This window comes from Arvicanthis niloticus, chromosome 1 (genome assembly GCF_011762505.2).
Source record: "Arvicanthis niloticus isolate mArvNil1 chromosome 1, mArvNil1.pat.X, whole genome shotgun sequence".
NCBI classification, from domain to species: Eukaryota; Metazoa; Chordata; class Mammalia; order Rodentia; family Muridae; genus Arvicanthis; species Arvicanthis niloticus.
Genome location: NC_047658.1, coordinates 164,463,605 through 164,479,320, shown reverse-complemented (window position 1 = coordinate 164,479,320; position 15,716 = coordinate 164,463,605). Strand labels below are relative to the sequence as shown.

Below are 15,716 nucleotides of genomic sequence, written 5' to 3'. Positions count from 1 at the left end.
TCAAGATTCTTGACTTCTAATCCTGTTTCTAACATTGATTCCCAGAAGGTGGAAGGAAGAGAACCAACTGCACAAAGTTGTCCTCTGAGCTCCACACACTCACAGCCACACCCAACGTGCTCACTCGCACAACGGAGAAAGTGGGAGAAGGCGGAAAGGGAGATGGGCTTCCAATGTGCTGTCATCGACAGGTCAGGGTTCAGATGAGGTGACACTGAAACTGGGTGGCCTGCCTCCATTCTTTAATAGAACTTAAAACAACTAAGAAGTCTTAGTCCTTGAAAACCAGGGCTACTGATAGGTACAATTTTAGTAGCTCTTTTAAATATAACTGCAATGACAATTTTGGAATTTTGATTGCTTTAAAAAAACACAGAAATATTATGTTTTTTGTTTTAATCCCAGGTATGAAACATGGGGCTGTTTCAGATGGTCCACAGCAGCTGACTATGATTTGCCTCGTGCTCTGGTGGGGACGTGATTTTTCCAGCTGCAATTGTGTGACAGTTTCTGCAATTGTGTGATGTTGGGAATTTTGCGAACTTTTCAGAGTGTATATAGATGCTAGAGTCCTGAGAGACAGGGTGAAATGTTGGTGGGTTTTTGGCTGTTGATTGTCATCTGTTAAGTAGTTGTCCCACTGAAGGGTGGGAAAAGGGTGGAGAAGGGTGGAAGAAAGAAGAACCTACAAGTCCACCCACATGTAACCCTGACTATACTGACAGGATCAGTATACTACTCACTCACAGAATTACTGTCATGCAGACTCCTTACCTCTGCTTTGTTATAAGGTAAAAGCCAAGGAAGGATCGGATGGGAAATACTATAAAACTACAAACTGTACTGTTGAGAAATGATTTCCAAACATCTCAAGTTTGAACTGAGACACTAATGTGCCTATGGCAGTTTGAGCCATTTAGTTTACAGTAAACAGAAACTAAAGAAATTATTGACCCTGTCTCCTAAATTGCTCACAATCTCAAGAGACAGCATGCAATACAAAGAAAGAGGTTAGAAGTTCCTAATGGCAGAAACACAAATTTCTCTTTCTCACCTCTGTCTGTTTCCTGACTGAAAATGAAAATATTTGTATAAAGCCTTAATGTTGCATTCTAGACTCAAATGGCCAACCTTTGTCAGAAAACATCACTGTTTTGGTAAAATTTAGCTTACAGCAGTGCCATCTCCCTTGTTAACTCTGTTTCTCTCAGCAGTAAAGGTTTTCCTTTCCTGTTCATTCCTCTTGGATACTGAGCTGACTTGTCTGCTGACTAGGTCTGTGTTCAACAGAGACAGTATGCATAGCTCTTCACTTCCTTGCTGTCTGCATGCCTTCAGATACTTTGAAACTGAAAGTGACCAGAGCTTGTAATATATCAGCATTTGGTCAGTCCACAACACTCTTTGTGTAACTGATGCTGTCAAAGCCAGCTCAGCCTCCAGCAAGTTGCTCTTTGTCTGTCAGATGATCTGCCGAAAGCAAAAGAGGCAATTTCACACAAGAGATACAAGGGAAACATGCAGACTTCACATGGCTAATATCATACAAGGACTAAGGAAAAGGCAGAGGGCTCTCCCAACCACAAGAGAAGACACTCCAGACACCAGGCTGCACCACTGAGCAAGTTGAGAGCAGATACGAAGGCCTTAGCTTTGACTTCAGAGACAAGGTCTCACTATGTAACCTTGGCTGGCCAGGATCTCCCTATGTAGACCATGCTGGCCTCAAAGTTATACAGCACTACTAATACCCACAAAGATAGCTTTATAAAGTCACTGAAATAGAGGGTAACATGTTGGCCAGGACAGAGACACAGAGCCTTCACACACTGCTGCAAACACAAAAGCATGTGACTATTTTGAAAATCACCTGAAATCTCCTGAAGAAAAAAACAAAGCAATAGAAAATTCCAATGGTCCTGTAAGACCTAACAATTCCACTCCTAGATAGAGTGTCCAAGAGATTTGAAAAATATATGTTTATACAAACACCTGTGCATAAATATTCATGGCAATGTTATTCAAAAACAACTAAAATACTCTGAATGGTCCAGCTGACACACAAGACGGAGTGTGGATACAAGAAACACTGTTCTCATGCTTTAGCATGATACAGTGACAGGCTAGAAACAGAAAACACAGAGATGAGTCACAAAGGCTACTACTGTGTACCTACTGTGTGCTTCCAATGCTAATACTGTGTGCCTCCATCTACATAGCATGTACAGATGCAAAAGAAATGGGTTGCCTAGAACCTGGGCTATGGGAAGCTTGGAGTAAGTCTCAGGGGGAACAAGGTGGCTTCTAAAAGATGCAGTGTTTCTTTACAGAAAGATGAAAATGTTCTAAAATCAATGATCATAATAATACCTTGTGAGAAAATTATAAATCACTGCTTTCTAACTTTAAAATTTTTTGTAAAGTGACCTAGCAGCTGTGTTCCACCCTAATCTCAAGGAAAAAAAAAATAAAGAAGCACAAGGCATGCCGTATAGCTTAAGTACCCCATGTCCTTCCCTGATTATCTGCCTGAGGGACAACACTACCCTGATGTGCTATTTATCATCCCATGACTGTCACGGTCTGTCACTGCACTTACAAGCCTCGCAGGACAGACCTGTGCTCTGTATGTGGCAGTGCTTCACAGTGACATAGCATCTACAGGTTGCTCTTTAGCACACTGTGTTCTGGAGATGAATTGTTCTCAAATCATTCAGTGGCTTTTTAAAGTGACCGCTGACACCTGAGTTTGAAGCCATGTGCCTCCCAATAGAAGCTCAATTGGTCTTTGCCTCCCTGTCTGTGAGTTAGTTGTGGCTTCACCCCAAACTGCCACCAATTATTTGTTCAGAATGAAAGTGCACTTTATAACCTGAAAGGCTTTTAAAGGTATGAGCACTCTTAGCTGAGAGAGAATTTGGGGGAGAGGAGAATCATGCAGAATATTCTGTTGCATGCAACGGATTGTAAATATTATTTGTAGTTAGTGGACCATTTTAGACAGCTGCAGGGCTTTCTACAGGGCCATTCTGACTTTACCACTAAAATCTTTTCAATAGAAACTATGGTTGCCTCCCTGACACACAGTCTTCATTTCCTTACTGAACAGTTAATGCTTTTCTGAAACCTGGCCCCTCCTCACTGAACTTGAAGACCATTACTGATTCACAGATCATGGGAGAAAAACCCTGTCTATGTGATAGATGGTGGGAACATCCCTGCTTGCAGAGTAGCCTGGGAACTTACTTCTCACTCTGATTTTGAACAGAGAAACACATGACCTTAAACATTAGTACCTATGAGGGGACACAAGGGAAGTCACAAATTTCACCTTTTTGCTTTACTAATACAAATCCAGTTTTGTTTGGTGCCAATAATAAACTCCCAAGTGAAGTGTTTTGGGACTTGGGGTAATACCAGGAGGCGGAGACAAGTGGCCAGCAAAGGTTCAAGGACGGTCTACAGCAGATGTTGATTTTAAGGCCAGCCACAGCTAACGATTGAGATCTCATCTCCACAGAGCAGCTTACCACCCACCCCACCAAACGACAGCAACAAAATCCTCTATTCTCCTGCCAACGTTGACTACAAAACTCTAACATGTCAGCAGCAGGTTGAAACTTTTGAGGGCCTTCCTTCCTAAAACATTTCAGTACTGCTGCATGGTAGAGAAGCGACTTTTAGTCTCAGTCCTTCTCCTTCCAAGCCGGATTCAGGAACACTGCCTAGGAGCTAGGAGCGGAGCAGCACAGAGGAAGGAGGGATCGGCCGGCTCACCACCGTGACAAGGGCAGAATGAGCCCATACTTCAGGATTTCCTTGAGCAGCTTCAATAAATGCCCCCCCACAGTCCCCTTTCAGACTTGTATTACAAGAGAAGAGAAACCCTAACCATTATTCAGTAAAGCCACAAAGGCAGTGTAATCTCAACAGTGGCCTGATGAGATTACACCTGGTAAAGCCTCGAATCAAACGTTGGGTTTCCAGTTAAAAGTCAGCAACATCCAAGAGTTATTTAAGCAGAATCTCTGTTGTGACATAAGCTGACAGAGTACTCTGTTTCTAAGTAAATTTTAATCAATGATAAAACTAAATATAAGCAGCACAGAAATTTCTCTCTAATACATACATTTGAAAAGAAAACAAACCACCTCAGCTAAAAGCTTGCATGTCACTATTATAAATGACAGTGATTCCTGCTTTTGTTCTCTCCTTGACTTAGTAATTCATCAGCAAAGCGTGATTTCTCAAGTTCTGACTCCACTAATCACAAGGTAAAACATCTACATTTTTAAATAAAAATGTGGACCATTTTGCTACTTCATTCCAAAATATTTTAAAATTTATAAAACATTTTATTGTTCTTAAGATATTTTTGAATACATAAAAATATTATTAATCAGACTGAGCAGGTTCTATTTAGGAATATGAATATATATATATATATATATATATTTCATATATATATATATGAAATAAAAAAGTAGCCCATAAGTTTGAAGTATGTGTGTATGGGATGGTTCAGAGGAAGAAAGGAAAACGGGACTGTTGTAATTATAACTGCAAATTTTAAAAAGTTTTTAAAAAGATATTTATCCAATAAGTTGAAAGGGAAAATAAAATATGTAAGATACACTAACGCAGCCTCATCCTTCCCTCGTTTCCCCCTCACAGGACTACGGCACAGCACTGGGTTTTATATAAGATGCTTGTAAGAACTACACAGATTATAATTACATGCCAATTTTTACATATAAGAAACTCAATGGGTTGCTTCTGAGAAACTACAATACTTTTATAAGCCTCAATTTTAGTTTCTCTGACATCAACACTACAAAATCTTCCATAGACAACTGAAGCTTTAGGAACCCTAATAAGCGTCAGCGCAGACCACACTGTGCTCCCATGCTCAGTGCAGACCACACCGTGCTCCCATTCTCAGTGCAGACTACACCGTGCTCCCATGCTCAGTGCAGACCGCACCGTGCTCCCATCCTTCCCTTTTCACAGGGCCCAGCTCAACCAGATGCACTGAGATTGTCCAAGTCACAAAGCACTTATGTGCTCTGAGACTGCTTGCAACCATGTATTTTAAGAGACTCACCTAGCCCTGAAATCAGATGCTGTCGTCCAGGTACTAACTAGCTACCCACGTCCTACAGACCAAGGGCAGCAGAATGCTCTACCTACAGACCAGGGGCAGCAGAAGGCTCTACTTCCTAAATACATTTTTTTGACTTCAAGTAGTTTCCTAAATATATGCCCAAATATGCTTTGAACATGCGAGTATACAACAGCTCAAGTGCTGCTCTTTCAGATTATGTTCTATCTTCTCTTCACGCTGCTTGTTTGATGAATGGGTCAATAAACACCAAGTCAAATATTCAAGTAAATATATTTTCATTGTTATTGACAGACATATAATTAACTCTGAGAAAAAAGAAACAGAGAATCAATTTATGATTACTTCCTCAGCTCTTCCCATTATTCATTTACATCATCTTCTTAGTTCTACATTTAATCTTAGTACACACATACCATCCTGACTCTAATTATAAATCAAATTACCTCAATTACAAATTAGTGCTGTATGAACTGTGACCCCCATATGCTAGTTTTATTAGTAAGATACAATTATATTATTTATTACCCATGCATACGAGCTGGTTAAAAACCAATGCGCGTTTATGAGCCTGTAATAATTAGCAATCTCGTGAATGCTCTTAAACAATATTAGAGATTTGCTGTTTTCTCTAGCACAAACAAATCAACATTTTCTTTATGTATGTGTAGTATCAACACTACATTTCCATTTTCAGGTAAAATAGGCAGCTAACAAAAATATCACACAGAATGATAATTTGTCTTAATAAAGAAACATTACAAAGAAAAATACTTAATTTAAAATGAAACATTTCCTACCTGTCAGGTCAGTACCTTCCCCAACCCCAGAAAAATGTACTTTATACAACTTAGATTAAGTGACCTTTAAAATTTTGCTCCAGATGCAAAGCTTCATACGTATTATTGTATGTGATAGAAAAAATGTTCAACATGAGCTCAAGAATGTTTTAATAGAGTAATGTTTCCTTAACCAATTGTTACCTTTATTATGGAGGCTATTTTGTCTTCTATTATATACCATGAACAAGTCATTTAAAAGATGTCTCAGCTTCTTTGCCTGTAAATGGGAAATGATCACTCCTCCTCTCAGAGTTCCTGTTAGAACTAAAGGGGTTAACTCTGCCTTCGAATAGCCCTCAGCTGCCAAGAAGGAGCTCAGCTCCCCCTGCTCCCCACCCCGTGTGGAGTATGTGTGTCGTGTGTGTGTGTGTGTGTGTGTGTGTGTGTGTGTATTTGTGTGTGGTGTATGTGTGCATGTGTGTGTGGTGTATGTGAGATGTACGTGTGTGCATTGGTATGTGTCTGGTGTGTGGTGTGTGTGGTGTATGTGTGCACGTGTATGTGGTATGTGTGTGATATGTGTGCATGTGTGTCTGCATGTACGTGGTGTATGTGTGGCTTGTGTGTACGTGTATGTATGGCCCTTTTCTTCTGTTGACTTCTATTTGCCAACCAACTTTAAAATCATCTTAATTTTTCTTCAAGGAAAAGGCAGCTACATGAGGACACTGTCCACCTGTGTACACCCCACCAGGGTCCCCACAGTCATGAGTCTACTATCTCTTTTACTCGCTGAAAAACAAGAGCTAGGGCCCAATGCACACTCATCCCAAACTCTGTTTTAAAAGACAGCCAGTTTCTTTTAGTTGAAGGGGGCAGACAGGAAAGGTTGGTTGTTTGGTGAGTACTCACAGTTAGGAGAGATGAATGCTGGAATTCGACTGCACGGCAAGGTGACTATAGTTAATGACATATACTAAAAACTTCAAAGATTTGTAATATTTTCACCACCAAGTCAGGATAAATGTCGGCACAGACATATTAACCTGGAGTTGAGCATTACAAAATGTATAACAAACAACATGGAACCCATAAACACGCACAAGTTTTATTTGTCAAATTATCAAGACCGCTCTTTCCTTGTTACCTGCTCTCAGTGGTGAATATGCTTGTGTGTACATGTTTGCTGAGCAACAAACACAAAGAGAATAAAGGTGAAGTTAAAAAAAAATTAAGTACGTTCCTCTCAAAGACACTGGGGCTGCAAACACGGGTGCATGCTGACACTGAGTAAAGAGATTTTACAGCGCTGCCTAGGGAGGGTTTTGTGTTGTATGAGCAGGATGTGGGAAGGAGAGAGAGCATTCACCACGTGGTAAAAGTTCAAGTATTATTTTATCCACAGAAAACTAAAAACTCCTCACAAATATATGCTAAGTTAATAGTGTCATACTTTATAAATAAATTTATAGCTTATATTTCTTTTAAATAGAAATTTATATTTAATATGCAATAAAATGAAAAATTTATTAACAAAAAAACCACGAGTAATCAAGTAACTAGTTGGCCTCTACTCACTGCTGGCTTAGCTCATCTTTGGGTGTTGAAACATTGTTATCTAATCAACACCTGATTCTTCCTACCAGACTGAGGACTCCAGCAAGCCCTCACCATCTTCACTGTCCATCCCCATTGTTGTGATCTGAGCACAAGGAGATCCCTAACAACACATTTACTGCCGGTCTCCGGACAATTCTACCATGTTTCCCTCCCAGTTCTACTGATCAGCCCTCTGCTGTTACCCAGAGTCCTCTCTCAATGTGCCTGGGGAAGATCTGCCCCCTCTTTGCTACAAAAGGTCTCTCCTACTAAATCTCTTCTTCCTCAAAATTCTATCCATAGTTCAACCTCTTCCTTGAAGCCAGTCAGGCGCCCTGGTCCTATTTTTTAAAAGGCAGAACTTTACAAAGAGAGAAAAGAGAGCAGAGAAAATATACTTTTGGCTGAGACATGTTAAAAAACCTGGTAGTGAATTGAGAAGCAGAAATCCATCATTTCAAAGATACATATAGCCTGTTACATCCACGTCGCATGCTTAAATTACTTAGTATTTAAAATTCACATGCTGCACTGACTACTTATTGAACAATTATTCTTCCGATGACACTTCTCTCAGAAACATTAACCATCCCACAAAACGGACAAGTAATTCGTTAAGTGGACTCCTTGGGGCCACTTCCTGTTAAAAACTAAAGAGAGTGGATTCAGAACCTTAAATACTAGACAACACTGAACTACAGCATACAGTTGCCGAGTTTCCTAGTTGAGGGGTAAGTAGTTAGACAATAAATTGCTCCTCAGAGCCAAGCTCAGACACTTCCTCAGATAATACTTAGCATGTCCTATGCGTCAATACCTTGGATTCCAACTTGATTTTCTCTTCACTTAGATCCTCTGTTGCTTTCTTAATTTTCCCACGACATCTGGCAATATTCGACCTCACTGTAATACAAACAAAGTCCTTACTCGCGTTCACCTTTCTGAAGCCTCCATCTTAGCAGCAGTTGGCATGTGAGTTTTCATCTGTCTTTCCCTCCAGGGTGCAAACTCCACTTAGAGTCTTGTCTTCCCTTCCCCTCTAGTCTGTGGTGCAAACACCCAGCTCCAAAAGCCAAATGCACCCCCCCGGGGCAAACACCCAGCTCCAAAAGCCAAATGCCCCCCAAAGGCAGGCCCACCTTCCCGCATCACTCTGCGGTTCTCCTCAGCCTGGTGCTCAGTGGAGATGATGTGCTGAAACAACGATTCCAGACTCATCTTGGGCGGCTCACCCTTAATATTTTATAAGGGAGTCTGAGGATCCTGGAAAGCACAATGAAGAGGGTTGACCGGCTGTTCCCTGCTGGGCTGCCCGCATCACCCACCCCTGCCCAGCAGAGCCCCAGCCCGGCCTCCTTCTGTGCTGGGTGCAGCTCCCACAGGAAAGCCCTGGGGGACAGACACAGCAGTCTTGGCTGGGGCCACGCTTCCCCTCCCCAGCTCCCTCGCTCCCCAAGGAAAAGATGCCCACAGTCAGTAGCTGGCGACGTCCCCTCAGGTGCGTCCAGCGCAGGTGGCCTCTACTGGCCTCGAGAGAAGTCGCGAGAAGTCAGCTACGGAAGCCTGGTGGGGCCAGTCTGCAGCGGCCTGCGCTGCGCTCACAGGTCTGGGGTCTTTCTAGAGGTGGGATCCCCGGTCTCTAAGACACAGACAGCAGTATTATAAAGTGCAAAGTACCCGTGATTCTAAATATAAACTTTTGCAAAGTCTTATCCTCAGAGGCTCCAAAGACTCCTACAAACATACAGTGTCTGACATTCCACCGTAATCATTCCTTTGTAATCAGGGCATATCTTTTTTGTCTGCCCCGAAAATTAATCATTCCTTTGTAATCAAGCCTTGGTAATATTAACACTTCGATATCTGCACAATGTGTGTCAGAGACCAAAGTGGTTGCTAATTAAGGCTTAAATGTGAAAGGCACCTTTGGGGCTTTTGCATGAGACTTTTTTTTTTTTTCATTAAAAATTATTTTCAGTTTCGATAGGTCAAAATATTGACATTGTAATAAACATTTGACTTTATTCTGAATGTAAAACTGACACTGGCTAGACTTTTAAAAAGTAAGTTTTAGTTTGAATGTGTTTAAAATTAAGTAAAATAAGGTAAATGAAAAATTCTGTCGCATATAATAGGCTTAATTAATAGCTTATTAATGCCATAATATAATCAGTTATAAAAGTTTAACCTATTCTAAATTTCTACCTTAATTTTTATCTGGTAATGCCTGCATAAAATTTAATGTTTGAACTACCAGAATACACACTGAAATTTGAAATGAAGTTAAAAAGAGTTACTCAGAGCTATTCAGAAGCAAGTATTGATGAAAATTTTCCCACTGTCTTTTGGGTAGCCCTCTTGACATGCATTTTTTTATTTATAATCTGGAAGACCCATGAATAAGGAATAATAACATTATTTTGTTACTTGTGTTTTGGTATAGTAATTATATGTAGTTCAATATTTATTATTTATTTGCTAAGCACTCTCTGAGCACTCTACATCTATTTGAGATGATTTTCGACATTTCTTTTCTGATATAGTTAAGGAGACAGACTCAAAATATTCCAACAAAAATGAGTTCACTGAACTATTTAGTTTAGTCAGTGTTTGAAATCTTGATGTGTACTAATTCTTTTAATCAAGCCAATTATCCTACTAGAACTATGGTTTTGTTACTTGAAGAGCTAAGTAACTTGTCCATAGTCATGTATGATGGCTAGGGTGTAGCCAAATCAGGATTCGAACCCTGTGTCTCATGAAGAGGCATACGTTGTACAGGAAAGTAAACCGAGACCCAGAAATCAAGGGTTGAGAGCCGCAAATTCTGATTTGGAATTATTTTCTTATCATACCATAAGTGTAGAGAACTTGCCATTTCATTTAAAGCTTTTCCATGGATATACTCTATAACTTGTAATCCTCTGATACATGTGTGCGTGTGTCTAGTTTAGACATACTGAAAGAAACCAAACTCTTCTCTGTATTCAAGGATGGAAAATGACACTTATGGCTCGAACCATTTTCTCTGAGCGCTCATGTGGAGGTTCCTGAACTGTATCACGAATACCATCAGAGGTCGGGGCTTTTTGAGATAAACTATAAGACTAATAACGTCGCCCCCTTCAGAGTGATTTCCTGTGTGCTTGCATGGGGGCCATTCTCACAGAAAGACTGGTTTCCAAAAACGTGACACTTTTTTAACATTACAGTTTTATTGTTTGCACTTGAGCTCCCTGTGTTTCAAATTTCACTTGAAATTTGAAAGGAGGGTAATGTGGAGAAATGTCATTGTCAAGCTCTGTAGTCATCTTCTTCACACCCCACAACATTCTAGGGCCTTTAAATCCTAGTAGAATCTTCTTAGAGGCATTACAACTGTAGACATTAGCTGTGTTTTAAATTTTAATTTTGTTTATTGAAGCACACATAATTATGTAAGCCCACAATTCAAATTCTACAGTTTTCATGATAATGAATTAAAGTAACATCATATTAAGATATTAAAATCCAACTTTATTCGCACATTGTGACTAGTGTTAAGACTTTTTCCTTCTTATAGCAATATATGCTGATTACACCTCATAATGTACAGAGCAAGAGTGGTTTTATTTAAATTTATGCCAAATAAAAATGGTATATGACATGATAAAGCTTTGTGGGCATACTATTTTCTGAAAATGTATCTTCTGAATCTAAAAATGGGAAATGATTCATCAGGCAACAGTTTAATGAGTTTCTGCTTTTCATTCAACATTCATTCAACAAATATTACCGAACAGTTCCTATGCACCATGTTAGAGAAACAACCACGAGATTTAATAAAAACAGAGCTACATAAAAAAAATGGGTTTTCTTCCCCTGGATAATTCTAACCTCAATGGAGAATTATTATATTTTACAGCATTTTGGCAGCAGGATAAACAATTGCAGTCAGATGCTTCAACAGATGTTCTTTAGAAAGAAAGTCAGTTATTTGCATTATGACACCCACACATGATTCTCAGACCTAAACTTCCATCTGTGCACATTTCAGTGAATTTCCTACCTTTAGAACATGAGTGAGGATCACTCATTGTCCCTGCCCTCAGATGCTTCTCATGATGGCTTAGCACCTGGGCTGTGCAGACATCAATAATTGTTTTGCTAGAAGGCCTTACACAAAGCTCTATTGCTCTTTGATTTAAATGCATCTCTTCTCCTTTCTTAGATTGACGACTTTCCTAAGTTCTAACCCAGGCTTGCAAATACCCACTAGCCCAGGGCATATACGTCGCAATGAAAGGAGGAAAAGTAATTCATTTATTTTATGTTTTTCTAAGGGCATCTACCATAAAGGAAAAAATTATGGGTTCAACTAAGTTGAACAACCATTTGTTGAGTATCTACTAAGTTTAGGGTTTTCCCCTGGGTGTTAAGAAGGCTATCAAGTTGGAAAGATACCAGCCCTGCCCTCCTGGAGGTCACAGTAGTCAGATGGGGTAGAGGTTACACAAATAACTTCAGAATAAGCTCTATGGAATGTTTTCATACCTATGCTGTCAAAATATAGCAGAGGACAGAGGATATGTCTGATATAGACAATCTAAGAAGACTTGCCAAGGGAGGCAAATGGAAGTTAGACTTTTAGTAGAAAAAAAAAAAAAAAGGAGAAATGCAGAAAGCCATATGGAGCTAGTACTAAGTGTTTTACATTTTCATGTGTTGATACAGGTTCATTCATTGCTTCCAGCCTGTGAGTGGGATGTCCACATTGATGCACAGAATGAGTTGGCTCCACTGGTTTAAAGGCAGTAAGAGAATGAGACTACCTGTTTGCATGTTGAATATTGAGTAGCGTGCCGTCTTAGTCCATTTGGGCCACTATCGTGACATAACATACACTGGGTAGCTTATAAACATTGGAAATTTATTTCTCAGCATTAGGAAGCAATGAGATTCAACATTAGTGTGTGTATTCAGTGTGGGCCGGTTTCCTAATTCATAGACACCTAGTATCATCACTCTCAGAAAGCAGGAAAAGCTAGTTAGAGCCACATGGCATTTTTCATAGGGACACAAATTTTCAATCACGTGAGCCCCACCCTCTTTGTCTAATTGGCTCACCAAGCACCACATGTAGTAGCATCAGCTTATGACTTAGAGTCAGACAAGCAAAGAGACAGACACAAACTTTGGCACCAGAGCACTCATTGTGTGCCGACCCTGTGGGAGTCACCAATGAATGAACCTTCATAATCAACTCAGTCATACAATGAAAACAGCACTTTGATGTGTGCAACACTGGGCAGAGAGAGCTGGGTAGCTTGCCCATAGTACAGGAGGGAAGGAACAGAATCAGGATGTATGTATGTCTGTGAGCTTCCTCAGTCTCTGAAAACTCCAGATGGGAGGTAAGATGTTTTCAGCATCTGTTCCATTTAAACACAGGCACCTCCAAAAAGATTGCTTATTACCAATTCATATCTATAAAGACAATCACAGGTATATATGCCATATGAATTTAAATAAAACACGACTGAAAGAAATGGATTTGTGAGTTGAAGTTGGTGGTACATGCCTTTAATCCCAGCATTTAGGAGGCAGAGTCAGGCAGATCTCTCCAAGTCTGAGGTCAGCTATGGTTACAGAGTTAGACTCTGTCTCAGAAAAAACAAAGTGTTAATGGGTCACGCCTTTAGGAACATACTTAACCAGCTGTGTGTTGTAACTATTTAATCTCAAATGGCAGTTTCTATCCTGAGTTTGATCATTCAGCTCCCAGATAAAAGACATACAATCTTGATATCTATAATAAGCCGTCAAAGCACTAAAAGCACTAGAGCTGGGCATAGCTACCCTCTATGCCATTATATCTCCTTTCTCACCAATAACCCTGAGATGTGACTTGACATGTTCCATCTGGGCTGCTCTTCCTCCAACTGACTAGCCTTCATGGCCAGTTCTCACAATCTCTTGCCCCAGGGTGTCTTCTCTCTTTAACTTATACTCTCTCTTCTCTTCTGGTGGTCTCCCTCACACCCAAAGTCTGGGAACCGGACCTCTGCCTATCTCTCTTCTGCCCAACTGTAGGCTGTAGGAATCTTTAGTCACCAATCAAGGATAACTTGGGTGGGGGATAGGAGAACAAGGTTACACAACATCACTTGTGTCTATGTGAGAGTCTCCTCCTCCTTGGGGGCAACCATGGCCACTATTTAGCATTACAATACATAGTAACAGATCAAACCTCAACACTGTATTTGATGCATGAAGCTGGACTAGAAATCTCTGTGCATTAGTTTCTCCATATGTGTATTATTCTGTAACCCCACCATGCTCAGGGGTTCAGGACAAGAGAACTGTGTTCTACCACAGCTCAGGAGGCTTCAGATCAGAACGACGGCACTGGTATGATTGCTTCCCTCTGATGCTCTCAAGGGAATCTTTTGGTTGCTTCTTCCCAGCTTCTAGTCTTTGCTGGGGACTCTTGAGACTCAGATCTCCCATTCCTTCCTCTGTCGTCATTTGGAATGCCCCCAATCCCGTGTGTGTCTGTCTCTTTCCTCCTTTCTCATTTGGAGAACACCAATCAGCTTAGGTAAGAGGGCTCCAGCTCCTCAGTCTAACCTCATCTTAGCTAATCATACCTGCATATATCCCAGTTGTAGCCACATCTGGCAGCACTGCAGGCAATGACTTCAGCACACCCTATGAGAAGACACTGTACTTAGAACAGACTGAAAAGTAAGTAAAGCTGGAGGAAACAATTAAGCTCTTTACTTTTTTTTTCTTCAAATGAAGCAGATTTTTTCAGTATGGTGGGCAAAGCATGTTCATTTAGAGGGGCTTTAGAAACACATCACACAGTGACTGAGCATGTGCACTCACTGCTCTTGAAGTGGACTCAAGTTTGGTTCCTAGCAGTTCCTACCAATGCTGGGTAGCTCTGAACCACCTATAACTCCAGCTATAAGAAAAGTCAAAGGCCCAGGAACTGAGCAAATCCAAGACGGCAGCTCTGCCCCCAATCAAACAGAACCCAGAGGAAGCGGGGCTCCCAGGAACTCTAACCTGGGCAGTATCTTAGGTAAGCAGACAACAACATTCACCCCAAACAGGGAGTAACTGGGACCCACAAGGATCCAGGAAGTCACTCCTGGCCCAGAGCACTGGTTTCCTTCTGGTCTGGGCCAGAGCACTAAGCAGATCTTGGGCGGCAGCTCTGCCCCCAATCTCTAAGAACCCAGAGGAAACAGGGCTCCCAGAGCTCTAACCTGGGCAGCATTCTGTCTGCGCTTGAGCACTGAGCAGATTTTGGGCCCCAGCGCTAACCCCAGTAGTTACACCCACCCCACAAAATTCTGATACAACCAAGATAATAGGAAAGACAGGCTCCAGTCAGAGACAGGGCAGGTAGCACTAAGGAGATACAGATGGCAAAAGGCAAGCACAGAACATAAGCAACAGTAACCCAGGGTACTTGGCATCATTAGAACCTAGTTCTCCCACACTAGAAAGTCCTGAATTCCCCATAACACCAGGAAAGCAAGATTCAGATTTAAAATCACTTCTAATGATGATGATACAGGACTTTAAGAAGGACATGAATAACACTCTCAAAGAATTTGAGTAGAACACAGGTAAATAAGTAGAAGCCCTTAAAGTGGAAACACAAAAATCCCTTAAAAAATTACAAGAGAACACAACCAAACAGGTGAAGGAATTGAACAAAACCATCCAGGACATAAAAATGGAAATAGAAACAATCAAGAAATCACAAAGGGAGACTATGCTGGAGATAGAAAACCTAGGAAAAAGATCAGGAGTCATAGACACAAGCATCACCAACAGAATACAAGAGATAGAAGAGAGAATCTCAGGTGCAGAAGAGACCGTAGAAAATATCAACACAACTGTCAAAGAAAATGCAAACTGCAAAAAGTTCTTAACACAAAATATCCAGGAAATCCAGGACACAATGAGAAGACCAAACCTAAGAATAATAGGTATAGAAGAGAGTGAAGATTCCCAACTTAAAGGGCCAATAAATATCTCCAACAAAATTATAGAAGAAAACTTCCCTAATCTAAAGAAAGAGATGCTCATAAACATACAAGAAGCCTATAAGACGCCAAATAGAGTAGATCAGAAAAGAAATACCTCCCGTCACAAAATAATCAAAACACCAAGTGCACAAAACAAAGAAAGAATATTAAATGCAGTAAGGGAGA

The 15,716-nt window shown here is 40.7% G+C and overlaps 1 protein-coding gene across 1 annotated transcript in view; it reads right to left on the bottom strand.

Moving 5' to 3' along the window:
- Window positions 1-8,766, bottom strand: part of Ccdc172 (coiled-coil domain containing 172) — a 50,957-nt gene extending 42,191 nt beyond the window's left edge. The window contains exons 1-2 of the mRNA XM_034490109.2: window positions 8,643-8,766; window positions 8,321-8,406 (exon numbers count right to left, since the gene is read on the bottom strand). Of these exons, the coding sequence (XP_034346000.1) occupies window positions 8,321-8,406; window positions 8,643-8,721 (165 nt within the window). The 5' untranslated portion in view covers window positions 8,722-8,766. The remainder of the gene's footprint in view (window positions 1-8,320; window positions 8,407-8,642) is intronic.
- Between the last annotated feature and the right edge of the window lie 6,950 nt (window positions 8,767-15,716).